The sequence below is a fragment of the Amphibalanus amphitrite genome, unplaced genomic scaffold (genome assembly GCF_019059575.1).
Source record: "Amphibalanus amphitrite isolate SeventyFive unplaced genomic scaffold, NRLGWU_Aamphi_draft 000036F_arrow, whole genome shotgun sequence".
Lineage (NCBI taxonomy): Eukaryota > Metazoa > Arthropoda > Thecostraca > Balanomorpha > Balanidae > Amphibalanus > Amphibalanus amphitrite.
The window spans coordinates 1,205,826-1,224,467 of record NW_024881532.1 but is presented as its reverse complement, the minus strand read 5'-3'; the positions used below and the strand labels follow the sequence as shown (position 1 = coordinate 1,224,467).

The 18,642-nt window shown below is 45.0% G+C and overlaps 1 protein-coding gene across 2 annotated transcripts in view; it reads left to right on the top strand.

The window, feature by feature from the left end:
* LOC122372024 (serine/threonine-protein phosphatase 1 regulatory subunit 10-like) overlaps positions 1-18,642 on the top strand; it is a 61,501-nt gene continuing 42,859 nt past the window's right edge. The window contains exons 1-3 of one of the 2 annotated variants that reach the window (XM_043348858.1): positions 1-421; positions 1,846-1,943; positions 18,485-18,571. In XM_043348858.1, the coding sequence (XP_043204793.1) occupies positions 419-421; positions 1,846-1,943; positions 18,485-18,571 (188 nt within the window). In that variant the 5' untranslated portion in view covers positions 1-418. The remainder of the gene's footprint in view (positions 422-1,845; positions 1,944-18,484; positions 18,572-18,642) is intronic. The other variant, XM_043348867.1, reaches the window with a different exon arrangement.

Sequence of the window (18,642 nt, the reverse complement as noted above, 5' to 3'; positions counted from 1 at the left end):
GCAGTCGGCCATTGCCATTTCCGCTTGTTTGCTGTCGGGACTCGGGCGTGCCAGCTGGGGCTAGGATACGGGTTTTGTTGAACCATTTATCAGGATACACATAAAATATTTCATCAGCTCTAGCTAAGTAGGCAATTGAAGGTTTAATAAAGGGTTCCAAAGTCACCGAAAACCAAAACGCGGAGAACCCCTGCCTGGTAGGCGCGGCGGGGCCCGTTCGACATACGGCTGACGCAGTGACCTCTTAGTCAAGCGATTTTGGCTGAATAAAGGATTTGGTCCTTAGATATTAGAGTGGCCTGCTGAGTCTGAATTTTGCCGAACATATATTACACGCGAATCGCGGGAGGTAATGGTGTAAGGATCGTATCTTCGGAGCTGCGGCGAAGTTGGGCGTCATAATTGTATTCGACGCACAATGGTGAGGGCTATCAGTATTCAGCTGTTCCCGAATTAATCATTGTTTTGTTTGAACCTAACTAATACTAATCAACGGAAGGCTGTCTATTGCCAACATTGTTAATTACTTCAATTGTGTATATCTAAAGTTTCCCTGACTGACTGATTGTGTTGCGCTTAGTGTGTAAATTGCAATTTCTGCTCGGAGCTTGGCCTGGATATGGTATCTACTATCTACCTTACAACTTTAACACTTTTCATTTGCATGGGGCATGATTGTGAACTAATTCAATGAAAAACACATTTTTCTCTGGAAATGTTTCATTCATGTGGCTTTTATGGTACAATTTAATGCAAATTAAGTCCAATTCTTAAGTTGATTCTTTAATTAAAATAGTTGATAGGCAGGTTAAAATATGACGTTCAGCTTACGTAAAACAACTGACACAAAATCATATGTCAGTTGCTAAATCCTGAATGTTGTGTGTTTAAACCCATCTTTCAATCTTTCAAATATAGAAATAACCTTTGTAATTTGACTTCATTTGGATTTAATTGGATTGAAAATGGTGTAGTTTGACAAATTCCATCCAAGCTATCATCCTGAAAGTCCTGCAAGTCCAGAGAGTGAACTCGCTGTATATCACCTTTTCTGATAAGTAAAGCCATTTTCCCTCAGAAAGTGTTAAATGTTTAAGTGCTCAATTTTGGACATGTGATCAGGTCCTATCAATGGTGAAGCCAAGTTCATCTGAGCATATGCTTTTTCCTATTTTTAGAGGTGTCATTCTGTTTTTCTTCATTAGGTAGGTAGAAGTTTGATTTAACCATGAGAATACTTGGTCTTAAGTCATCCAATAGTTGTTTATGTATGTAAAGTAAATGTTTAAAGGGACCCTCCCACCTTAACATTAGATTTGAGTTGAGATAGCCAAAATGGGGTCCCTGGCAGCTGGCTCACAATTACCGGTTTCGGCACTCACAACATCGAGAAATACCTTAAATCGGAAATATTGAATTTCAAAATTGCAGCATTTTGATTCAGAGGGGCTAATGCATAGGTATACCCCTCTGAATGTGTGACGTCAGCGCAGATATCTAACGATTTTTAAATGTTTGACTAAAACGTTTTGTAGCACACGGTGGTATATGCTGCTTTGCGCGCAACAAATGCCGCACATTCAAATAGAGTCGCTATAGGAACAGCGGAGATCCCAAAAAGTAAACAAAAGTAAAAGTCTAATATCTTGAAAACCGGTGAATATTTTTCGATGAAATTTGGTAGATATTCGTTCTTGCTCTTTCTGAACCGAGCGACATCACTTTCATGCCAATTCATTAACTTTTTTGAAGGTGGGAGGGTCCCTTTAACTGCACCTGTTGCCAACTGATAGTATTGTATTGGCAGGGTCACAGTATTATCATATTGGTTTTGTTGTTTTTCAGTCTCGGATCGACCCACTCAACCTTCTGATAACTCTCAGTGTTCTACTGGGTCCTGATGGTGCCATTAAAAAAGATCAAGATGTTCAACGTGTTGTCAAGTAAGTTCAGCCTGTTTGTGTGTTTACTTGTATGTAAATCCTTAGTTTTTCATGGCATGCCCATTTTACTTTACTCCTGGGTCCATAAAACTATGACAGGGCATGGGTTAACCTGCGCCCTGCTGGGGGAGTGTTTGAACACCCCCTGCGTTTTTTTTTTTGCGAATATCTCAAAAATGCCTCATCATAATCTTTTCTACATAGGTATGTAGTGAAAATTTAAGACCCAAGTCACTTAAGGTCAGGTCACCAGGTCAGGTCAAGTGACCTCACTACATAAAAAGTTTCAATGTCTGCCATAGCTACACTGAGTGACTGATCACTTTGAAACTTTCAGCATGTTAAGAGCAACAGTATGTACAAAATGTACCTCTTGGAATTTTGTTATCGATGACCTAAGGTCAGGTCAATTTTGCGACCTCCCCATTATAAGACAATGGGATAAAATTGAAAGTTGCCTCCTTTAGACGGAAGTCATTATAAACACTATAAACACTGAATTACCAGTATCTTTGACACACTGAACATGAAAATGGCACCCGTGACCCCTTAAGGTCATCTCAGGTTGCCAATGGTATCTGACTGTTTTTCGTGAATAACTTTTGGTAGAGGCATGCTAGAACGATGAAAACACCTTAGTTGTGTTTGGCTCGACGATACGGATCGACTGATATGCAACTTGACCCTTACCAGTCAGGTCAAGACCTTGACTTCAGGTGAAATTTGCAAGTTGACCTTTCAAGGTAAGTGATAGTCTATTCGACGCGTCTTGATGAAAGGAACACGATGCTAGTAAAAGAAAGTTCGTGCAAGGTTTGAGTCAAAAGTTATTGCAAAATAAATTTCCGAAAAAATCGGGTATTTTGGCAGTTTTTGCCCCCTGGCCTGCAGGCAAAACCGTTAACGGTAGGTCAAATCTGAGGAATTACTCAGAAAGAGCGTTAATAGGGCTATCAAATGCGCCTTTCCGCGGCGCTGTAGCTTTATTAGTTTCCAAGCTGTCCGCCGATTTGTTGAAAAATGTTGACATCTGACCTACAAATGTACAGGGTGTCCCGAAATTGATGGCCCCCTCAACTTCGTCCAATAACAAGAAAACAAAGAAAGTGCTACTGATGGTTTATGTGTTGATATAGTCGCCAGGCTTCTCCCCATAGGCCCTCATGCGCTCCGACATCCCACATATCAGGTTGTCCAGCATCTCTGCCGTGATGCTGTGCCAGGCCAAGCGGACGTTTTCGATGAGAGTGGCTTCTGACGTCGCTGGGTCAATCTTGTCGACCTTGTCCTGGACGATCGCCCAGAGGTTTTCGATGTGCGACAGGTCTGGGCTGTTGCCCGACCATACTCCCTTCGCCCAAAAGGCAGGGAAGTTGTCCTGGCACCAACGCTGGATCTTGGCAGCGGTGTGATCTGGAGCTCCATCCTGCTGAAAAATGGCCTGCGACATGTCGGGCAGAAGTTTGACAACTATTGAAGGCCCATTCTCCGTCCGTCGCCTCATCGCCGATGTCGCCGTCCCCTTTAGCACTTCCTCCACGTAGAAATCCGACGTGATGATTTTGCAGCGGGGCACGATGTGGAGGTCTGAGAGGCCACGGAAGCTCATCATGCCCTAGACCATCGCCTTGGACGGCCGCTTAACGGTGTGGGAAATGGGCACTTCTGAGCTATTGCTGGCCCAAACGCGGCTGTTTTTGCGGTTCGGTGGGTGGTACAACTCAAACGGAGACTCGTCTGAGAAGAGCATCCGCCTCCAGTCCTAGATGGACCAGTTGAGGCGACCTCGCGCGAAGTCCAGCCGTTTCTGTCGCTGGGCTGGTGTCATTTTGGGCTGCCTGCGCAATTTCAGCGGCTTCAGCTTCAGGCAGTGCCGCAAATAGCAATGCAAGGCCGACTTGAGGACTGGATGCTGTTTCGCAGTCAGTTTTCGCACCGACTTCCTTGTTCACTGGTGTCGTTTCAGCACTGACTTGGCCACGACGATTTTTGCCACTCGACTCATGGCCGTCTTCCTCCCCCTGCCCTTACGATTCTCCAGCGTCTCCCCTTGGCGGCCGAGGGCCATCTAGCGTTTGAGGGTTCTTTGCCCAATCTTCAGCTGTTTAGCGACCTGAACCTGGGTCAGGCCGCCGTTCACTATGCCCACAGCGCGATAGCGCATCGATAAGGGATGCTCTTTCACCGTGGATGATACCGGGTCAGCGCGCGATGAGTGTTTCTCGGGAAACGGCTTCTGCCGCCACGCTTGACCCAGACTCAGGTCACTGGTATGGGTCACGTGACTAGCCAATACGCGGCGATGCCCAGGGGACAGTGTGGCTATTTGAGACAGTATTTAAAATCGCTATGCAGTGGCGGATCCAGGGGGTGGCAAAATGGGCATTTGCCCCCCCCCCCCCAAACGGCATAATTTTAACATTACGCCTATGGACGACGCATGGAAAGAATCGATAAATTGTTATGGTTTGCCCCCCCCCCCCCAAAAAAAAAACCTCTGAGCTGGATCCGCCTCTGTCGCTATGAAATGAAGATCGTTTGATTTTTTGTGATATTTTTGCTCAGGGAGGTGTGGAATCGAGCAGTAAATCGCCTGAGCAAAAATTAAGCATACATTTCAAACGGTTTTTATTTTAAAACAATTTTGAATACTGTCTCGAATAGCCCCACTGTCTCAAATAGCCCCACCTTACGGTACTTACAAGGTGGGATGTACCACGAACGTCCATGCAAATGCTTTTTCTCGATAGAATTGGATGTGGAAAATTGCTCTTAGAAGTTAGAGTTGATAGTGCAAAATGATTTTCATTTGAATGTCGTTTTCCACCCAAATCAGCACATTCTGGGACACTGAGAGGCGATGCCTCCTAGAGGCGAGAGGCGATGCCTTTCTAACCAATACTAGCCGGAAAACATACGCCGCATGACATTTATTATATGTATATTAAACCGCGAGTAGGTAGAACAAATCTTTTAAACGTCGAGGTGATAGGCGAGATGCTTAATTTTTTTTTTACCTACGAACGGTTTAATAATTTTATTCCGTACCGCCGATATCTTTCGGGAGCTTAAACCCTCGCCGGCCGAGGGGGGGGGGGGGGGGGTGCCGCCCCTCCCCATAGTTTTTTTTCGCGATAGATCCGAACACGCTGGCGATAAAGAGCTGAAACTGGGCATACCTGACCTTTGATTCAAGCCGGATCTTTTGACACCAACCGCATTTTTGGGTCAGGTCAGGTCACTTACCTATGACGTCATAAGTGAACCTCTGCACGGTCTTCAGATGTCGCAACTTCGCAACGCCCTCACTGCCAGAGGAGATGTCACAGGGAAATGAAACTTGCAGGATCTAGTATCCATTATGAGTCTCACAGCTTGTATATCTCGGACTTTTCCTAAAGGTCATATAAGGTCAGGTCATTTTCGTGACCTCACCATTATAAGTCAATGGGGAAAAATGGAAACTGCTATTCTGGCGCCGGGAACGATCTCCAACTATCTCAAGCACACAGAATCGTGATTTGATGCACTCCTTGCAAGGTTAGATGCGTCACTTTTGCAATGTTGACCTTGCGTGACGTCATTTATGACGTCATCAATGTCATATTAGTTTTTCGTCAATAACTCTTGATCAAATTGAGCTAGCGAGTCGGGAAAGCCACCAATGGACTCAGGAAGACCTGCCGAATCGAATGATATGCGACATGACCTCTTTCGACCAACTTGGTGACCTGGGGGTGCTGACCTGAACTTGACCTGAGGTCAACACCCTAAGTTGACCTGACCCGAACAAAAAGTATATCATTCGACGCGCCTGAGCGAGGCGAACACGATGCTGCCAAAATCGCGGCTCTGCGGCCGTTTTTTTTTGCGAAGTTATTCACCAAAAACTGAACCGTACCTTGGGGCACTTGACCTGACCACAGAGATCACCGGTTGACCTAGGACCTTAAAATCGGGTACCAATCTCTGCGTCTCGTAACGGCGCACACGCTCGTTTTTTCCGCGACGCGCTAGCTCCACTAGGGGCGAAACGGCGAGGGGGGTCGTACCCGCCCCCCCCCCCCTCGGCCGGCGCGTATGTAGAAAACCAATAGGTCCGGCGAGGGTTAAGGTAAAAAAAAAAATACATTTTGTATAAAAATACGACATATTTCAGCAGAGCCAGAGACAACGAGAAGCAGACAGATGAAGCCTTGAAAAACGGTGCAAACAATGTGATCGGTCTAAAATTGACAGGTACACCAAATATGAAGTCAGAACTAGAACTAAAAAAGGAAAAGGAAAATGATGTTTCATTGCGTTTCCCTGCGCATACTGGTGAAAATAACGAGACGGTAAAATGACAGAAATGTCTACTACTATTATAGACGTTAACAGTTTGTTAATCGTCACTATAGTCTGTTCCATATCAAGCTTGCAATCGGAGTTTCTTTGGCAGATCGCTCCTCCGCTCAAGAATTTGCGTCTTAAAATGTAAGAGCTGTATATACAGAAATCACGCACTGCTTTCAGCAGGGTACTTCGGCTGCAAGCTTGAAACGGAACATAGTATAGACACTTAACCCGCGCCCCGCTGGGCTATTCAGCCATACGCGCCCTGCTGGGGGGGGGGGGAAGATTCTGCCCCCCCCTGTCTAACTTCCGAACCGATGGTCGTAGAAAGACGGGGAAAACGGCAATCGAAAGCTCTCAACAAGGCGGATCTTAAGTGCCCATTTTTTTTGCTTAAGTAGGTCAGAGGTCAGGTCAAGGTCAGGTCAAGGGTACAAAATGCAAGTTTCTACAGTATCGGCCTTGCACCGTAGTTGCCGAAGAATGGACGGAGACTGATTGCCCAAAACGTGTTCTTAGGCTACCAAGACAATATTTGTTGCATAAAATATCATTCAAAGGTCAAGGTCAAGGTCAGGTCAGGTCACCAAAAACAAAATATAGAAAAGGGCATGTGCGACACATGTTTTATGGGTCATTTTATTCATAGAATTCAATAGGCACACTCAATAAGTGATATGGACCACATCTGGATGAATGTAAGGTCGAGGTCAGGTCAAGGTCACGTCAAGTGAGGTCAAATTTTGAAGTTGGTTGTTAACCCTCGCCCTGGCAGGGGGGGGGGGGGTTGATTGCCATGGCAGTTGATGCAACCCGTCCCTAAGGTTTTTCGAAGATAGCGTAAAAACGGCGGCGCAAATTTGGCACAGCCTATGGGGCAACCTTTTTACATATGACCTGAAAATTTCAAGTCTGGTTGACCTTGGGTCAGGTCACCAGCTCAGAAAAACCGGTACAAGGTCATGGTCAAATTTCAATTTTCTTTTTGCACCTCTCCAACTCAAGTTTTGGACTGATTTCCTTCAAACTTTCAGGATGTGCTAAGTTCACCGAGTTATATAACATATAGTTCGGGTTTTTTGATGTCACTGACCTGAGGTCAGTTAGAGCCGAGGTCATTACGTCGTAATGTTAAGCCTATGGGAAAATACTTAATTCGGAAAATACTGGAGATATCCGCTTTATTCCATCACTTTTGTGCTTTGAAACCATATTAATTAACAGCAGGTCACTTGGTGCTTCTTTGTTTGGTGTACTTATCCATCCATGGGTCAGGTCAAATGAGGTCAGCTGAGGTCAAATGACGTTTTTGCCAATAACTTGGCACGTAATGACGCTAGAGCTTAAAAAATGATGTCATTGTGTTCCTGGTGATCAGCCGAATCGAATGATATGCGATATGATGCAATTTGGTTAGCTTGAACTTAATTAATTAATTAAAGTTTACTTAAAATTGAGACAAACTTTAAGTACACTTAAGCAAGCAAAAAGTATATCATGCGACGCGTCTTGACGTGCTGAGTTCACTGGTGCTTTTCTTTTTTCTCTATCGTAATTAGATCAGAAGTTATAAGCGAAAAACTTTTGACCTGTTTTTAGCGAAATTTTTACATTTATTCCCCCCAAAACCCCCCTAAATATTGACCTAGAGCAACCAAATTTGCACAGGGGCGAGAACATCAGGGGGCCCACCTACCTACCAAATTTGGTGTTTCTAGGTGTCATAGGAGCCAATCGCGAGGGGGGTCGCATCAACCCCCTGCGAGGCCGTGTTATGAAAATTGAAAAATGCCCTGCCCGGGCGAGGGTTAACCCTCGCCGGACCTATTGGTTTTCTACATACGCGCCGGCCGAGGGGGGGGGGGGGCGGGTACGACCCCCCCTCGCCGTTTCGCCCCTGGTGGAGCTAGCGCGTCGCGGAAAAAACGAGCGTGTGCGCCGTTACGAGACGCAGAGATTGGTACCCGATTTTAAGGTCCTAGGTCAACCGGTGACCTCTGAGGTCAGGTCAAGTGCCCCAAGGTACGGTTCAGTTTTTGGTGAATAACTTCGCAAAAAACGGCCGCAGAGCGCCGATTTTGGCAGCATCGTGTTCGTCTCGCTCAGGCGCGTCGAATGATATACTTTTTGTCCGGGTCAGGTCAACTTGGGGTGTTGACCTCAGGTCAAGGTCAGGTCAGCACCCCCAGGTCACGAAGTTGGTCGAAAGAGGTCATGTCGCATATCATTCGATTCGGCAGGTCTTCCTGAGTCCATCGGTGGCTTTCCCGACTCGCTAGCTCAATTTGATCAAGAGTTATTGACGAAAAACTAATATGACCTTGATGACGTCATAAATGACGTCACGCAAGGTCAACATTGCAAAAGTGACGCATCTAACCTTGCAAGGAGTGCATGAAATCACGATTCTGTGTGCTTGAGATAGTTGGAGATCGTTCCCGGCGCCAGAATAGCAGTTTTCATTTTTCCCCATTGACTTATAATGGTGAGGTCACGAAAATGACCTGACCTCATATGACCTTTAGGAAAAATCCGAGATATACAAGTTGTGGGACTCATAATGGATACTAGATCCTGCAAGTTTCATTTCCCTGTGACATCTCCTCTGGCAGTGAGGGCGTTGCGAAGTTGCGACATCTGAAGACCGTGCAGAGGTTCACTTATGACGTCATAGGTAAGTGACCTGACCTGACCCAAAAATGCGGTTGGTGTCAAAAGATCCGGCTTGGATCAAAGGTCAGGTATGCCAAGTTTCAGCTCTCTATCGCCAGCGTGTTCGGAGCTATCGCGAAAAAACCCTATGGGGGGGGGGGGCGGCACCCGCCCCCCCCCCCCCCCTCGGCCGGCGAGGGTTAAGGCCTAAAAAGGTGTCTATCTGATGCATTTTTTTCACGGCGAAATCGAATGGTGCTACTTTTGTTTCCGTACGAGGTCTAGAACTTCCAAAAAATCATTTTTCAAAAATTTTGTGTGTCGTGACGTCACAAAATTTTGAATAACTCCCACATTTTTTAACCGATTTTCATAAAAATTGGTATGTGCCAGGGATGCGGAGCCGTGGAAATTTCAGACGGCTCCGGCTCCGGCTCCGGCTCCGGAGAAAAAAATCGGCTCCGGCTCCGGCTCCGGCTCCGGGTGAAAAGTTATGGCGGCTCCGGCTCCGGCTCCGGCTCCGAGTAAAATGGTCCGGCTCCGGCGGCTCCGGCTCCGACTCAGTACATCCCCTACGCAATCAATTAAATACGGGTGGAAGAAAAATTGGATTGGTTATACGCGTTACTCTTTGTCATGACCGGCTCACCGCGTCCCCGCGCAAACGCACCTCGGAGAGAACTGGCAGAACAAAGGGCTAGGAAGCGATGGCATTGGAAACGCAGTCGCCGCGAATCGGAGTTCAGTGAACCATCGTAAGCTGACATCCGTCTCGGCTGCATTGGGGGGGGGGGGGGGGGTGAGGGGTGGGGTGTGTGTGGGATGAGACGGTGCTGGGAGTCGCAGTCCACTGCACTGGTTTGAAAACAATGGCCGTCACCTGACGACTGGTCCTCATGTTCTGGGGATGCAGTAGACGTGGGGGGGGGGGGGGGGGGGGGGCAGGAGAGCAAACAGGAAGTTGTTTGCGTACTGTGGGATACTGGGGATATTCGGATTTTTTCATTCACTTGATGGCCCATGACGTAAGTACCATATGTTTTGCCTTGTACTGTCAAACCGAACTAGGTCAATTATTTTTTTTCCTCTTCAAAAAATAAAAAGGAGCCGGAGTCGCCCCCTTTTTTGGCGGCTCCGGCTCCGGCTCCGGGCTATATTGTTTCACGGCTCCGGCTCCGGCTCCGGCTCCGGGCAAAATATGCCGGCTCCGGCGGCTCCGGCTCCGACTCCGGCTCCGGCTCCGCATCCCTGGTATGTGCACATAGACCACTTCTCTGACATAGGTATATTCCGTTTTTTTTTTCGATACACTCAAGATTGTGGATTTTATAATTATTTTCCCAAAAAAGTCAGTTTTTGAAAAAAATTGGGCCAAAATCCAAAATTTTCAAAAAACCGAGATAGCTATTTGACAGTCAAAGTAGAATCACGTATAACATTTTTTTGTTACGTCTTGATTCCTTTAAAAATGAAGATGTTAGCGGCGTTTGAAATTTTGCCGTTTTTGAGGCGAAAATGGCGAATATGACGTCACTAAAACGTCATTTTCTCAAAAAAAAATCCGACGGATTTCGCTCAAATTTTCAGGGAACGTGTCAAATTGATGTATGATAAGGTGCTGAAAGTTTGACGTCGCTGGCGTAACGCGTTTAGAAGTTATTGGCAAAAAACGGGAGGGGGGCAGATTCTGCCCCCCCCCAGCGGGACGCGGGTTAGCAAATCAGTTAAATGACACCTGATAATTTTCTCTCTATGCACGTGAGGCAATTGTAAACACTGTCTACGGTGCGGGATAATATATATTAAACGGCGAGTAGGTAGAACAAATCTTTTAAACGTCGTGCCGATAGGCGAGACGTTTAAAAGATTTTTCTACCTACGAGCGGTTTAATAATTTTATCCCGTACCGCTGATATCTTTCGGGAGCTTTTAGGTAAAAAAAATAATTTTATATAAAAATACGACATATTTCAGCAGAGCCAGAGACAACGAGAAGCAGAGACCGATGAAGCTTTGAAAAACGGTCCAAACAATGTGATCGGTCTGGAATTGACAGGTACATTTTGAAGATGAAGTCCAAGATAGAACTAAAAAAGAAAAAGAAAATGATGTTTCCTTGCGTTTCCCTTCGCATACTGGTGAAAATAACGAGACGGTAAAATGACAGAAATGTCTACTAGACGTTTAACAATTTGTTAATCGTCACTAGACACTTAAAGGGACTATCCCACCTTTAACATGGGGTTTGAGTTGAGATAGCCAAGTTTGCGGCGAGGTTCAGAAACCACTATCTATCTAGGTTGCAACCCCCGCGGCCTCTTGGTGTTGAAGAAATTCGTTCCCTTCATTTGAAAATGGGCCTTGTACAAGGCCCTATCTTCAACATGGAGCGACCGTTAGTGTGACGTCACCTCGTTTAGTCATTCTGATTTAAATGGGTTTGTTCGTTGAAAAATCGCTTAAAACTTGGTCTGAACTTTGTTGTGGTGCCTACAGAGTAAAAAGAATCAGCTTTATGACAGTAATGTGGCCTGGGGAAGGAGGTAATTTCGGGCTGTGACGTCACATATTTGAAAGTTTGTGTTTGGAATATGGGAAGCCTAAGATGTTTAATGAAAAATAAATGCCAGAACCGTGTTCCTGGTCATCCAGTCTATAAAGTCGGGCACAATTTAACTGGTTTTAACAACATTTTAGAAGGTGGGATAGTCCCTTTAACAAATCAGTTAAATGACATCTGATAGTTTTCTCTCTTTCCACGTGTAGCAATTGTAAATACTGTCTACGGTGCGAGATAATATCTGTTATAATTTTCTCTCTATGCACGTGAGGCAATTGTAAACACTGTCTACGGTGCGGGATAATAGATATTATTCCGCACCGTAGACAGTATTTACAATTGCTACACGTGCAAAGAGAGAAAATTATCAGATGTCGCTTTACTGATTTGTTAAACGTCTAGACGATTAACAAACTGTTAAACGTCTAGTAGACATTTCGTCTAGTCTGAATAATGTATTTTTTTATATAAAATGTATTTTTCACCTTTAAGCGCCCGAAACATATCGGCGGTACGGGATAAGATCATTAAAGCGCTCGTAGGTAGAAAAATCTTTGAAACGTCTCGCCTATCGGCTCAACGTTTAAAAGATTTGTTCTACCTACTCGCGGAACTGATAATTTTCTTTCTTTGCACGCGAAGCAATTGTTAACACTGGCTACGGTGCGGGATAATTACCTTTTGAACTTCGCCCGGCGAGGGGGTATGCAACCCCGCTAAGGTTTTTGCAAATACGTAAAAAAGGCAGGGCTTAGCGACGCCAAATATGGCATACCCTCTGGGGCAACCTTTTGGCGCCTATCCTGAAAATTTCAGGTTTCTGTCTTCTCAGGTCTGGTCACCAGGCTACAAAAACCGGTACAAGGTCAGGGAAAAATTGGACTAGTTTAGCGGCAACTGAATGCCAGAGTTTTTCTTTGTTAGCGTGAGTGCTATGGCACGTAGCGCCAACAAATTTCAGACACGACTTGGGGCAGCCATTTTTCACGTTTTCTAGGTGTTTTAGGTTTCAGGACTTCAGGCCAGGTCAGAAGATCACAAAAACCGGTGCATTGTCAAAATGGAACTAAAAATGCAAATTTGTTCATAAAACTAGAGTTCTTCATTGATTTGATTGAAACTTGCAGGTTATGCTTAGCTCACCGAGTGCCATTATATGCACCCCAGTTTTTCAAATTCAGTTGACCTGAGGTCATCTAGAGGTCATGACAAATTTTAAGGAAAGTTGCCCGAATGTGTAAAGATAAGAGATTTGTGCTCCATTTAAACGTTTTTTGTGTTTCACCACCTTGATTTACATCTAATTGATGTTTGCAAGCTGGAAGAACGCTTGGGTCGGGTCAACTGAGGTCAACTAAGGTCAAACTACGTTTTTGCTGATAATTTGGCACGCAATGAGGCTAGAGCTTCAAAAATAGTGTCATTGTGTTCCTTGTTATCAGGTGATTCGAAGTATATGTAATATGATGCATTTTGATTAACTTAAGCTTAATTAATTTCTTTAAGCTCACTTAATTTAACCCGCGCCCGGCTGGGGGTCCTGGATTTCCACGCCCTGCTGGGGGGGGGGGGTGTTTGAACACCCCCTTGTAACTCGGCTCCTGGGCCATGTAGCGATACGCGGAAGGCGGCGTTCGAAAGAGCGTCAAAAATAATGACGAAATCACTTCGGTCAATTTTTTGGTCAGGTCAAAGGTCAGGTCACCAGAGGTCTTTGAAGGCAAAATTTCGCCGATTTCCAGGTCGAATGTCGAAAATTTCCAAGAAGCCAACGCATAACTCGGGAACCAATGGAGCTATGCGCCGCGGAAAAGCGCATTCGATAGCCCTATTAACGCCCTTTCTGTGTAATTCTCTCAGATTTGACCTAACGTCAACGGTTTTGCCTGCAGGGGGCAAAAACTGCAAAAATAGCCGATTTTTTTTTTCGGAAACAGGTTTTCTGCAATAACTTTTGACCCAAGCCTTGTACGAGCTTACTTTTACCGGCATCGTGTTCCTCTCGTCAAGACGCATCGAATGAACTATAACTTGACCTTGAAAGGTCAACTTGAAAATTTGACCTCAGGTCAAGGTCATGACCTGACCGGAAAGGGTCATGTTGCATATCAGTCGATCCGTATCGTCGAGCTGAACACATCCAAGGCGTTTTCATCGCTCTAGCATGCCTCTATCAAAAGTTGTTTGCGAAAAACTGTTCGATACCATTCGTGACCTAAGATGACCTCAGGGCATAAACAAGGGTCACGGACACCATTTTCATGTTCTGTGTGTCTAAACCACTTGTAATTCGGTGTTAAGGAGTGTTTATAATGTCTTTCGTCCAAAAGAGGCGCATTTCAATTTTCTCCCATTGACTTATAATGGGGAGGTCGCAAAATTGATCTGACCTTAGGTCATCGATATCAAAATTCTGAGATATACATTTTGTACATGCTATTGCTCTTAGCAATCGCTGAAAGTTTCAAAGCGATCGGTCACTCGGTGTAGCTATGACAGACATTGAAACTTTTTATGAGGTGAGGTCACTTCAAGTGACCTGGTGACCTGACCTTGAATGACCTTGGTCTGAAATTTTCACAACATGTGTAGAATTGATGTATGATAAGGTGTACCAAAAACGGCGGCGATCCGCGCCGCCGTTTTTGAGATATTCGCGAAAAACCACAAGGGGGGTGTTCAAACACCCCCCCCCCCCAGCAGGGCGCGGGTTAAAGAAAATTTGAAGTTCGCTTAAATTGGTATAAAGAGTATATCATTCGATGCGCATAGACGTGCTGAGTTCACTGGTGCGTTTATTTTTGTTCTATCTTTACTAGAAAAAAAAGTTTTAAGCGAAAAATTTGTGACATGTTTTGGCGAGATTTTGTGTGGCATGCCGCTCCGTCAACTGCCGGAGGATGATAAAAAGGTTAACTGCTTTTGAGCTATCGGGAATCCCCTGCAGTTTCTGCGTCGGATTTTGGTTTAAGGAGCTTCCCAGCAATATCTGTTTCTCCCTGAAAGCCGACAGCTTGCATCGACACCATCCATGAGTATTTTGTAGGTATTCTCTGGCGCCAACTCGTTCACGAAAACTGGCGCCAACATCCCAAGCACCACTTTTCTTTTCAAAAGGACACCACTCCTGAACAAACGGGAAGTGCCAGGGGTGAATTTTTCGCAGCATATCGTAAAAGAATATGTCGGCCATCTGTTTCTTAGATAAATTGTGAAAATTTTATAAATTCCAAACGCTCGTCTATCCCCATCCCCAAATATTAGCTGGGCTGCGGAGTGTTGTCCGGAGAGCTTTTGTTTTGTAAACGGCCCAAACCTGCCTATCAGGTGCTTTTTTGGGATTTTTTTTTTTTGTCTAAAATAAAGATATTGCCTCCAGATTTGCTTTTTGGAACTTTCGAAGATAAAACTTCACATTAATTCACGTTTTTTGTGTACCAATTGTCCCTGATATTGACGATTTGTGGGTTATTTTCCCTAACCTTTTAGTATTATAGATTTGTAAAGAATTTTAAGCGACGCTTTGTCTTTATTTTGCGATGACCTGCTGTTTTTGAAACAGTGTACTCCTTGGTTGTGAGCTTCTTGCCATTGCTCGATAGTTTTGAGCGCAATTTCCAGCTGCTTTCCGGCACACCAGCCTGCTGTCGTACGAGGGTCGTTCAAAACGCTGTAAGTCTCGCATGGTTTCCTCCTTCAAAAATGTCATACACTACTTTTTTAGATGATCATCATGCAGTACCAATCCTCGTCGACATTTTGCCATGTGTCAGTTCCGACATACCATTCCCAACGTCCACCACTTCGGAAATAGAGAGTTTAACAACCGACCCGATTTTGTGATATCCATTGTCATGCGTGACCCATCGTCAGAGGTGAACCCTTTTTGTGAGCTCATGAAGCGTCGAATGCATTTGAAAGCAATGACACTGCTTGCGGACGGTTGTTACCAATGCTCATTCAAAATTTCGACGTTGAATTTCTTGTTGGTTATGAATTATTGAAAAAGCATGGCTAGTACGTGTCGACACCTTTTGGGACACACTGTACAATGAACAAAACCTCAATTCTCTATTTTGGGAATGCTCTCGGTGTTTTTTTTTTTTTACAGCATTCCAATGCTGACTCGCGCATTTCGCTGTGCTCCTTGGTTTCGAAGATAATCTGAGGGGCCGTCAAATGCTCCCCCAGCCCTCAGTCACTGGTGTTCGACTCCATTGCTCAGTTACGCGGGGGGGGGGAGGGGTAACTGCTTCCAAAGCAACTGCGCGGGCCGGATGGCACGGCTACTCTAGCCAATGCCACCCCACCAATTCCGGCGGGGGGACATTGACTGCGGGGGACATTGACTGCACTTATTTCACGCGTCGGTTCCAATAGAAGTGACCGTGTGCCAGTGTTTGCGGATGCTGGCGTTGTTCGGGCCAATGCCAGTCCCAATAGGATATTTTTCTTGAGCCGCACTATTCATTTACTGGTCGCTGGCTGCCTCTTGAATACACGCCAGGCGCAACTCGACGCGGATTGTGCGATAAGAACTGCTTTGTCTGGACTTGGCAATAAGCTGGCTGAGATCAATGATCCGCGGTGTATTTGGGTCTGAGTACTAATAACTCGTGTATCGCCGTCCGAAAACAACGGCTTTTGTCGTGGAAACTTATGTAAGAGCCGGAACCTGTGTGAGGGCTCAGACTCCCCTGGACCGCCTGAACCTATGCTACGTAGTACGTAGGGATTAATACTAACGCGGCAGGCGGTGGGCCTCGCGGCCACCTTCCGCGCGGTGGGGGGGGGGGGGGGGGCGCATTGTTTGCCCCCCTCGTATCTCCGAAACTACTGGACGGATCCGCAAAGTTCAAACGGCGTTCGATAGTCCTGTCAAATTTGTCGTGGGAAATCCAATTTCATTGACCTCGGGGTCACCGATAACGTCACAGGTCAGGTCAAAGATAAAATGTTTCACCGTTCACGGGTCTTCTAGGGAATGTGCTATAGCATCCAGTAAAACGCTCTTTGTCGAAAATCAACGGTAGGGCGTAAGTTGCCTGGTACATTGTTGCTATTGGAGGTCACTGATAATACCAGTTCAGGTCACTGGTCAGGTCACCAAGGGTCAGCACATGAACCCAACTTTACTAGGGTTGTGCGATGCATGTTTTATGGCCAATTTTTCATTTCCAACAAAATGGTGCTGTTATAAGACCATCAGGTACGGTTAAGGTCACTTTCTGGTCGAGGTCAGGTCAATGTCAGGTCAAAAAGGTCAAATTTCAAAGTTTATAGTTTTGCATAAAATGAGTAGTGATTCGATGCAGCTCGTCACGGCGAGTCTAGTGATGGTCTTTGTTTTGCGCTACGTGGTCTAGAATTGCTAAAAATTGAGGTTGAAAATTTGACGTCATAAATTTTGAAGTTTTTTGTTATAACTTGGCCAAAAAAAGAGGTATTGATCTCAAATTTGTTATGTGGATAGAAGGCGGTAGGGACTATCACATATATTCCGTTTTTCGAAATTCAAAAACTTTTGTAATTTTTTGGCTATTATATTCCCAAAAATACTTTTTCTTTCTTGGGGCAACAATTCAAAAATTTCAAAAATTCGTGATAGCAGTTTTATAGCCCTGTTAATTCTGCAATTTCTATGTAAAATTTTTCTCTATCTCTAAAGTTGTGGGCCTGACAGCTCTTCCCGCGAAACCTGTTTTTGGGTCGAAAATGGCCATAAGTGACGTCACTCCGACCGTCATTAGCGGCCAACCTATCATAGCTTTTGGAAAATTTTGATCACAATGTGTAAAAGCTATTCCCGGGAGGGCACTGAAAGTTTGGTGACGCTCGGCGCAGCGGGTCTGGAGATATATCGAAAAAACCAAAGGGGGAGGGAGGGCAAAGAAATGCCCCCCCCCCCCCACTACCTGGAAGGCTAAGGAGCTGGACTCTCCAAAGATACCCGAGGTCAGAGGATCTTGAGAGCTTATGGATGTCAGGCCTTACAGGTGTGTTGAATTGTAGGTATTTTCACTAGCTATGGCATACGTGATGTGATGGACGGAAGCGATTTCTAAAATTGGTTTACAGTGCTTTTGATAATCCGGATATTTGAACTTTTTTTTCACAGGACAATCAAGTTCCATTTCCATCAAGTTCCACTATAGTGTCCTTTCTAAAGCTGGAGTCTGCCTTCCATTTTTGTACATTCAGTTGTTCTTTCACTCGGGAGGTTTCTCGCTATTTTACGACACGTGCCAAGGCCCTAAACTACTAAAGCGCGTGTGGCGTCATGCGTCAAGCTTGCGTCAATCCCAGGAATAATCCCAAAGTAAAGCCAAGGTCTGGCTTGATTTCAAGTAATGTATTTTTATTTGGGTTCAATGGGGTGGGCGAAAGTTTAACTTTGAAGTATTTTTGTACCGTCCGTTTCCGATTTTCTTTCAAATTATGTCCGAATTGAAGTAGTAAACATTCTAGTAAAGATGACTGAAAAATGTCCGAAACCAGGTTTTCTTATATTAAGTCCTTGTATTATTCTCGTTGACTTGAGGAGGCTGATTTATTTTCAACATTTTGATGTACCTTTTGCAGTTATTTTGTGTGTCAAACAATTCCAATAAGTTGATTTGTAGTGTTTTTGTGTTTTGGAACACAATGCTTAACATCATGTTCAAACTCTGGCAGGGTGCGACTCTGGGAACATTTTTTTTTCTCAATAGGTACATGTGTGTTGAAGTTCGAGTAAGTTTCGGCCTTGTTGGATGTCCGAAAAGTAAGATTGCGATTGGCATCACCGGTGTATTCAGTTGCAAGATATTCTCGAACAACACAGATGCATACATGCATATTGCATGCATATATCAAACAGCCATAGGTGGCCTTTGGGTGGCCTGATGCACTTACCATGGCCGTCCCCTGAGCAGCCCGCGTTGTTACTCCGCCCTGCCTAGTGTCCCTTGCCGGAGTTCTGCACTGTAGTAACATGTATTCCCTTGTCTTCCAGTGTGATGATACGCTTCTCCAAGAAGTTGGTCAGCAAATGCATCTACATCCAGATTCTTTTGGCAACCAAAGGAGACCTGTTGGACGAGTAAGTACAATCGTTTTTTTTTTTTACATTTCAATTTCTATTTTTCACATGTCAATTTGTGCTCATTTTCT